The sequence below is a fragment of the Vanessa tameamea genome, chromosome Z, assembly GCF_037043105.1.
Source record: "Vanessa tameamea isolate UH-Manoa-2023 chromosome Z, ilVanTame1 primary haplotype, whole genome shotgun sequence".
NCBI classification, from domain to species: Eukaryota; Metazoa; Arthropoda; class Insecta; order Lepidoptera; family Nymphalidae; genus Vanessa; species Vanessa tameamea.
The window spans coordinates 12,318,823-12,328,758 of record NC_087341.1 but is presented as its reverse complement, the minus strand read 5'-3'; the positions used below and the strand labels follow the sequence as shown (position 1 = coordinate 12,328,758).

The 9,936-nt window shown below is 27.3% G+C and overlaps 1 protein-coding gene across 1 annotated transcript; it reads left to right on the top strand.

The window, feature by feature from the left end:
* The first annotated feature begins 521 nt into the window (after window positions 1-521).
* On the top strand, window positions 522-3,079 carry LOC113401569 (lysophospholipid acyltransferase 5). Its single transcript, XM_026641538.2, has 4 exons — window positions 522-817; window positions 1,110-1,829; window positions 2,238-2,372; window positions 2,482-3,079. The coding sequence occupies exons 2-4, from the start codon at window positions 1,121-1,123 to the stop codon at window positions 3,072-3,074; spliced, it is 1,437 nt and encodes a 478-aa protein (XP_026497323.2). The 5' UTR covers window positions 522-817; window positions 1,110-1,120; the 3' UTR covers window positions 3,075-3,079.
* Window positions 3,080-9,936: the final 6,857 nt, after the last annotated feature.

Here is a 9,936-nt window from a genome sequence, read left to right as displayed (position 1 = left end):
ATTTAAACTATAACACTTTTGTTATGATTTTTTTTTCAGAAAAAGACATAGTCTTTATTGGCCCGAGCCTGAGTTTAAACACAATACTTTGGGATCTGCAACATTATAAGTTTAGAGAGATTATTTATTTGCTTGTTCACCTATCTATACAATAAAAAAAAATACAGGAAAATAAAAAATGCAATTGAGAACCTTATTTTTTTTTTAATAAATGGAGCAGAATGTTATATGAAATACTAAATGTTTAATTTACTTGAATTTTTGGTATTCAATTTAATATATTTTAATAATAAAGTCATTGCTCAATAATTTTACGAATATGAACATTCCTTTATCCTATCAAGAATATATCATTTAAAAATTTTAGGTAAGATTCATAAATACTCCGTTTTCAAAAACCTCTTTTTTTACTTCATTTTGAACATATTTTACGTTGTTGATCTTTTTTTATTTTTATAAAATAAGTAGAAAATTAATGTAATTTTTTAATCTACATTAAATTAGTTTATCAATCGCATTGCATTAATGTACTGTAATAGCAACATCATCGATTTGTCACAAATTTTCTTTTGGAAATGATTATTGCTTACACACATAAAGTGTGTCCTACTTTTTACTAAACTCATAAACTGACCTTTAATACTCAACATTCAGTCTTTGTAGCATTCTTAATTTCTAATTATTCTTTAATTGTTTCTTATTTCTACCTAGTATTTCATTGTTGGCATACGTGTTTTATTAATTATTCAAAAATATATGGTCTATGTTACCTTTTAGTACTGAAACTGTGAAGCAGCAACTTCAAAATTTATTCCAGGTAGTTTTATAATAATTTTAACATCCCTCTTTTATCAATGTATTGAAATTGTAAATTTGATTTTTGGGTAAATATTAGTAAAATTATAAGCATACAAGGAAAAATAATTGATTTTTGATGTATAAATTTTTGTTTAAATATTGATTTTAAACTACTGTATAAACCAAAGAGTAGCCTTTGTTTTGTAATTCCATTTTACATCATAATGTCAATATTTGTGATTAACCTAAAATTAGAAATTCCTTTGAATGCATTTTTCTGTCAGTATTATATTATATAACATTGTTAACAGGAAATATCATCATGATTGGCCTCTTTTTATCTCTGCTAAGCTGGATCGGACTCAGCCCGGTACCATTAGCAGCCTACCTGATTGGCACAACAGAGCCAGCATTAAAACTTTTAATTTCTATCCTACTAGGATACCCTTTAGGTATTATATATAACAAATATGTGAGAGAGTACAAAGAATACAGAAATATTTACTTTATTGTGACTGGTCTGGACATTGCCTTATACAATTTTGGTTTATCTTTCTACCACAATGTGCTACCAGCTGTTGTTATATATTTGAGTACAAAATTGTTAGGACCTGGTAAACACAATGCAATTATAACATTTATTTTCAATATGACATATCTATTGGTTGGATATGTATTAACAGAATCAGAAGATTATGATATAACTTGGACAATGCCTCATTGTGTTCTGACCTTAAAATTAATAGCACTCTCTTTTGATCTTTGGGATGGAAAAAAAATGCTAAAGGGAGAGAAACTATCGGAAACTAACAAAAAAACAGCTCTGGAATCGACACCTCAGTTTCCGGAATTAATTGGGTTCCTTTATTTCCCTGCATGTTTCCTCGTGGGCCCAATATTTTCATTTAGACGATACCTCGACTTTATATCTGACAAATTTCCTATTGAGAAAGAAGCCCATTCTTTGGAAGATCAAGCTATGAAGAGACTTGTGCAGGGTTTAAGCTATTTAGTGGCTTTTCAAGTTGGAAGTAAGAATTTTTTACTTTAAATTGAACTGATTGTAACTGTAGTTAAATATGATAGGAATGTACTTGATTACTATTCAGTCTAAGTTAAATTTAAATAATTTTATTTCACATTTTTGTTGCAACCAGCTATGCTAACACAGAAAAAACAGATTGCTTATCATAATCTTTATTGTTTTTATAGTGAAGATTTGTTATCAAAAAAGATTGACCAATTATTTCAAAAAGATATTCTTTTAATTATGTATAGTAAAGCTATTTTACTTCTTAAATTTTACTTTACAACATATATACTTAAACATATATGTATTTAAGCTATGTAAAATAAGTGTTTAACTACAGATAATAAATAAAAGTATTACAACATTGCAATTAATTAAAATAATAGTTATAATTTTTATTATTTTTCAGTATCAGTGTTTAGTATGAAATATATGCTCTCTGATGAGTTTTGGGAGACATCAATAATATATCGTCACTTTTACAGTGGCTTATGGGCACATTTTGCTCTATATAAATACATAGCATGCTGGCTACTGACCGAAGGTAGGAAATCATACAGTTTTCCTTTTTTAATCTTACATTTTCCACATAACTCAATATTACATTTACAAACATTTACTTAATTGGAAAGTAAATATAACATTTGTTGCAGCCTCTTGTATCCGTTTTGGATTATCATATAACGGGAAAAAGAAAACAGAGATGGGAGAAGTGTCACAATGGGATGGTTGTAACAATATAAAACTTATGAGATTCGAAGGTGCAACTAAATTTCAACATTACATAGACAGCTTCAATTGCAACACAAATCATTTTGCAGCTGAGTACATCTACAAGCGTCTCAAGTTTTTGGGTAATAGAAATCTCAGTCAATTTTTCACTCTATTTTTCCTGGCTGTCTGGCATGGTACTCGTTCAGGTTACTATGTGACATTTTTCAATGAGTTTATTATAATATATATGGAAAAAGAATTGGAAAGCATAATAACTAAAACTGAAATTTACAATAAACTCTGGGCCTCTAATGCTAAATACTTGCTGTATGGTTTACTTAAAACTTATACTATAGTTTTCATGGGATGGAGTTTGATTCCATTTGATGTCAAAGTATTTTCAAAGTGGTGGCGAGTATATGCCAGCTTATATTTCTCTGGTTTTATGCTCTTCTTGCCTTGGGCATTAATTTATAAGCCTGCTGTAATTAAAATAGTTAAAATGATATCACCACCATCAAAAGAAAACTAAAAAATATGTGTATTAAAAATGTATTTATAGAAGAAATCAGTATAAGTATGTTTTTGAGCTGAGGGCATAGTTAGTTCTACACTTCTTCTAAATTAAAATAAATTTATAAAGAGAACAAAATTAGGTTGTAGTTTATAATTATTTCCCTTAGAACCACAATCTGGGATTAAACCATTTAATTTGCAATATCTAAATTTGGATAATATGTCTATATTATCTGAATTTAGATCTTTATAAGATATGAATATATTTATAATATATTACACGTGCATTATTTTTGTACACTTGAAACACAAGTTTAATTTTTATTCTAAAATAGGTTAAAATTATTTAACTCACTATAATTCTGTAGTTTGTGTAGTTGAGGTATTAATCCTGTAAGTATATTGTAACCACATAAAGCAAACAATAAGTATTTTAAAAATATTGCATTATTAGTGCTGTCAATAGTAACTAAGTTACTTTGTCTGAATAAAATACACCAAAAAATTTATAAAGCGTAATGTAAAGAAATATTAACACTTTGTAGCGAATAATTGCTTGGGTCAATCAAGTAGCATTAAGGTTATAGAAGTATAGATGAGTAAGATGTAATATGATAATGGTTAACTAATTTTATATTAGTTATTATAGTTACTGTAATAATTACTTGCTTGTACAACAATGTATGATGAACATTGTATTTTATTTTACTATTATTTTTAGCATTCTGTTTATTTTTAAGTAACACGAATATAATTTTCTAATAATTGCAATAAACAACATTAGGCATAAAATATTGATACTTCAGGTCAAGGACTAGTAGAGAGTTCAAGTTATATTTATGTAAATAATTATTCATTTAAATTTTTAACTATTACTATTTTGTATAGTATTGTAGATTGAGGTAAAATTCCAATAAAATGCTACTTATGATAGGTTAGGGGTATCATTCTTTTTCGAAAACGAGTTTCTTTTGTGGATGCCTCTCCTATCTCTGTCATGATTGATAATTATGTTATAATATTATTCTCAATGATACCTACATTAAATATAGAATTATTTGTAACATTGGCTCAAGTAAAACATTATAATGTAATGTTTCATAATTTTACTGTTAAAACATTTAATATAATATTATGGCTACTTTCATGACAATAAATGAAATATTCAAAATTTGTCTATAAATTAATAATCAAATTAAAGTAGGTTATTACATTAAATTTATGAAAATATTAAATTATCTTTGGATATATAATAACTATTTTGGATAAAACCTGCCTAATAAGGTGTGCTATGTTTAATGTAATTAAGCAAATTGCCTCATTAGCATTGTGAATTAATGCAAAATAATTCAATTAAAGTTCCACTTGTTTTAAAACATTGAATATCAAACAATAGGTAATGAATACATTCTATGTATTGTATATAACATAAAATTACAACAATTTGTTGAACTTAAAACAACCATTAGGTATTGGTCGAATTCATCATAATATTCATGAATTTATTTATTTTTTCATAAATTATATTATAAATGTTAATACTCCTCTAATATAATGAAAATGGGAAGGCTTAAAGTAGATTATTAAATTGTTTTTTTTTTGTCATAATTATTTGAGAATATTTGTCTTTAGTACACTATTATTATTTTTTATATTTTTTGGACGTGCTCTTTCGCCCTTGGCCGAAAAGATAAAATTATTTAACCTGAATAAAGTCATTTGTCTGAATAAAAGTTGATTATTTTAATATAATTGACCAAATACATTTTTATTAATATATACTATAATGAGTTTGTTATCTTCATTTATAAATTAAGTTCTTTTGGGGATTTGAATTAGTGTTTATCATTGTAATTAATAGAAAGGGTATGCTTTAAGCCACTTGCAAAGGCTAGTTTATACTTCGTATAGTTTTGAGTGACACTTTAGTGATAAATGTATAATGTATATATTTGGAATACTGCAGGTTAATAAATATTTAATTTTAATAGTTGTTCAATGGTTAAGACCGGAATGTGAAGTTATTAAATGGACTTAATCATTATATTCAATGCTTAATAAAATATAATTTGGGACATTTCTTACCACAGCAATCCACTGTAGCCTTTAGTGTATGATGTTTCCATGATTCAAATTATACCTATGAATTTGTCAAAAATGAGAAATTGTTGGAAGAATAAATATAAAAAACAGTTTTGTTTTTATTTGGCTCCCTATACTATATTACTTTATATAAATAAATAAATCCTATGCAATGGAAAAAAAACTCATTCTCACAGTTTATTAATTTACTATATAATTCTAGTGTGCAGTGTTAGATAATTAGAATTTAAAAATAACATTTTATATTATAGTTTTAATTAACTTATATTTAAGTTACCACATACTCCTATTTTACAATTTGTCTGTACTCACAATAAATTTCTCATCATATGTCTAATTATATTTATGATATAATTTCAAAAATTAACGTACCGTTAGGTACTATTATTTTACAAACTAAATAAAAAAATATCATAATTTAACCGTAATTACAGACCTAAAGCCGAGGACAATAATTGTAAAGTAGGAAAAGTGTGCTCTTTTTTTTAGAAAAAGTATCTTTATTACTGGCAGAGTTTGTATGCGAAGGGCGGTGAGAACGAACACCTGCAGCCAATCCGCATCTTTCCCTCTTATTGATCCAGTACCGCCCAAAGCCTCCAATTTTCAGCTCACTCACGCTTTAGGGTTCCACGTTAAAACGAAATATTTTTTTATATTATTAATTTTGACAATTGTTTAACTCGAATAAAAATTAGGTTTAAATTTGTTTTTTCAAAACGACCAATTTAAGAAAGTTATGGGAATATAGGAAAAAAAGTAATTACCAATTTTAATCAAATTTAACGATTTCTTTATGCTTTTTCGTAGTGTCTACATCTAAAACATAATACTAATTCCCTTAAAATTAAAAATGTACATTTATAGTTTTATTCTACCCTTACATAAAAACTCTGCTTTTATAAGAAATATACAGATAAACAAAATTGTGGATTAGTTTTTAGTAAAGACACCAATATGTTAATGTAATTTTGAGCAACACTCAGGAGTCTAAACTTGTATAAATATCTTACTCCAGTCGAAATACCCGGTGGGAATTTCGCCATCTGGCCTCGGCGGTTCGCTTTTCCAGTAAGTATAGACACTATCTATGCTTGTCAGATCAAAAAGAGCACTCTAAAGAAAAAAAAACTTGAAAGAACAGACGTAAATGCTTTTTTATTGATCCTTTATTTAATAAGCTAAGGTTGGTTTACAACCTGGGTCATGCAAATGTCACATTAATATTTATCATAACGTATTTAATTTGATTGTATCGATTGTATACATAAATTCTTAACATTTTTCTTGGTCGTTAATAGTTATAGATAACTTTGTAAATTATTGTACAAAATGGCTAGTGAACGCTGACAACAGAAGCACTGTACTATTTTTCTATTTAGTCTAGACTTTACCCTTTGTATTAGAGTAATATTCAGTACGTATGAATTTATATCTATTTTTAATGAAAAATCGCTTTTGAAACCTTATGGCACTAAAAATCTTTATAAAAGAAGGAGATAGGTACTTATTTTATAATAAAGTGATGAACTGGTAATGGCCGTAAAAATGTTTTGAATGAATTTCATGCTGCGGCCGTTGACTAGATTTTGTTTAATACCTACGTAGATTCGAAAATACATAGATCTATCCATCACGAAGACCCTTAACGATAAATTATCGGCATTCATTTATATTTAATCTTGAGCGATAGTGACGCTCGTGATTACAAGATGTCTTAAGTAGTTCGTTCTTAGTGTGCGCGATACGATAACTGAACCCAACTAAAATACTCTAAGGAGTAAAGACAACAAAAAAAAATGCAAATGCAATTACATAATTACCTTTGTTTTTAACATTTAATGTTAGGCTCTCCTTAGTGAGTGAAAAGATCTTATATAAAATGATTAATACAATCTATATATTATGTTATCAATTAACACTTCCGGCTCTACATATACGACTAGTTCGGGTACATCTTGATGATTATTTAATAAGTATAGATTAAAACTTTTGTTCTACAATTTAATTAGTAATTTCATAATCAAATGAATAGTTGATTCATATTTCTTTATACTTGGAACATTTTATTATATATTATTCTATTCATTAATGGCGCCTTCCGCTTGTCAGCTTCCGGCGCAATTAATAAATAGTGCATATTGTTATTTATATTTTCTCAAATTATGTCGATTAATTAATGCTATAATAATTTTGTTTTATTATGTATAATGTAAGGATTATGCTACTAGAATCTTATTTTACTGATCTGGCTAGGTATAATCTCTGCTGCTTATTAACTTCCGGTGTAATATATTAATCTTTAATAATAAATCATATTTGTCCGTAAATAATATTTAATATAATTAAGATAAACAATGTTTAATATTATCTTTTAGTTTGTGAATTTAGTACTAAATTAAGACGTTTTAGTATAAACATATCCAGTTGAAATATATCGGGCATTGGTATTGTAACCGTTCTAACGAGCATTACAAGTGTTTCTTTATATAACGTTTCGTCATTTTCGCCGCCACCCTGATAACCTACCTTCTATAATTATCAAATCAAAATACCTCCTTCCTGGTAGCAATCATTAACTACATAACAAAAAGTGTCTTAAAGGAGTTGAATGTACATGTATGACTAGGCATATATTACTTAAACATTATAGGAATGGCTTGGTTGGTTAATATAATTGACTATTTTATTATGAAACTTCCGAGCCTTTTGGTAGGAATACGAATATACGAATTACAACAATGAGATCATTACTTAATCAATACTTAAATTTCAAATTTCATTTTATCTTAGTTCTTCCTTTTCTATTACATTGGTAGATCTATTAAACATTCTAGGATCTTCGGGCACCCATATTTTAGCGTGCAGTGTCCCTCCCGGGGGTCGCTCGCCGCGACGAGACCACGACAACGAATGCGCTTGAAAGTTACTGCCTGAAAAATTAAGTCAAATAATCTATTCTGTTAATATTACAGCAAGTGTGTAAACATATATATGTAGGTATGAATAGGTGTCGACCATAAGAATAAATAGATAACATTAAAAATATAAGAAAATAATAATAATTGAAACAACTATTTTTTAAAATAAATGTAACTAAAAATAAAAAATATAAATGAACACTGTATCATAATAATTAATAAGTTACGGTATATCAAGCTAATTATTATTAACCGACGTAAAATTTTAAAGTTAAAGATGTTCTTAAATTATAAACTCAATATAAATAAAAGTATACTAACAGATAAACGATGAAGTTTCAAAGCAAAAATTAATATTTATTGTATTTCGATTGTTTTCTCGTTTAATTAAAGAATACCTACAATCAATCTACAAGATTTTTTTTTATTTATATTATCTTATAAGAGAGTAAAATATAAGACAACGATGAAGAATTTGAAACTGTGTTATCCATTCTTCATAAATATATCTAATAAATAGGTACCTATTCCTTAAGCGATAAGACTAACAATAAATCTTCTTTATTTCTAATAATTCCTAAATTGGCGGTATAATTAGAATTAGTAAGAAATTTAGAATAATTATTCACACTGTGAAATTTAATCACATTTGACAATCAATTCAAAATATTTACGTTTTTATTCAGGAAGAGCATTACACTTACATGATAGTCAAAATTTGACTACCATCGGTATAGAAAGACAACACAAAGGTCTGAGAAGAACCTGTAGTACCTAAGTTATTTTTTAATGAAATATCTTGAAAATATTTATTTCCTACTAAAAAGTAACGGTATGAACCTTTAAGTATACTAATGATAGGGTAAATAAATCCGGAGGAGTGTAAGTCCATGGAGTTTGAGTTTATCCTTGAGAGACCATTATTAAATGAGGCACCAAGACTTATTATCATAAAAACGAAATCCTCAACAAATGTCCAATTAAATTATAGTACTAATTTATTATAGTTTATAAACATTTTATTTTATTTTACAATCAATTTAAAAACTGGAATTTTAAGTTTACTGGAAGACTGATTAGTTTGTGCAAATAAATGAATCAATAAATACTTACTCGTATAATGAATCAAAATACACAATCTACGAAGATTTGACAAAAAATATTTGTAAGTAGGTCTATAAATATATTATAATGGTTAGTAAATAGATTTTGGATTGCTATTGAATAGGGTCATTCTTCTCTTTATGTTATTAATTAACAACGCTCAACGCTTACGAGCCCTAAGCGAGCGTAAACTTAAGTTTTATTTATTAACAATTATTCCGAAGATAGTGAATACAATCCCCGGGGGCTAACTAAACTTTGCAAATGTGGTAAAATGGGGTGCGATTGTTAGAGGGTGGTGCACGTGCGCGCTGTTATAGCCCTTAGCCCCAGTGTTTACAACCACCGATGGGGCTGACCTGTGCCATTCGATTATTTTATGATAACATGCATTTTTACACATGACACAAGGTGCAATAAATTGTTCGTCGAAATTTAAATAATACTTCTCAATCGTTTTACAATATATAGTAACATTATATACAGTATATACATATATTTCGAAACACAAACAATGCTTTAAATCCTTTTATATATGATAGAATTAAACTTCTCTACTCAAAAAAGCAAAGTATGGTCAGCCGCTATACAAAATAATTAAATGCAATTGCAGAAAAAATTTACTATCCATCTATAGTCCTCACTTGTTAAGATTACATAAATTATAACTCACACAAATAATACATACTTAGTATTTCCGGTAATTTGAACACTTGTCATGTTTATAACTCTTATAACCATTTTTAAGGT

Bases quoted from the DNA above. Each gene is read 5' to 3' on its own strand.
- LOC113401569 (XM_026641538.2), top strand. From the start codon at position 1,121: ATGATTGGCCTCTTTTTATCTCTGCTAAGCTGGATCGGACTCAGCCCG. The intron at 1,830-2,237 runs GTAAGAATTTTT...ATTATTTTTCAG, and splicing joins AGTGGCTTTTCAAGTTGGAA to TATCAGTGTTTAGTATGAAA. The intron at 2,373-2,481 runs GTAGGAAATCAT...CATTTGTTGCAG, and splicing joins ATGCTGGCTACTGACCGAAG to CCTCTTGTATCCGTTTTGGA.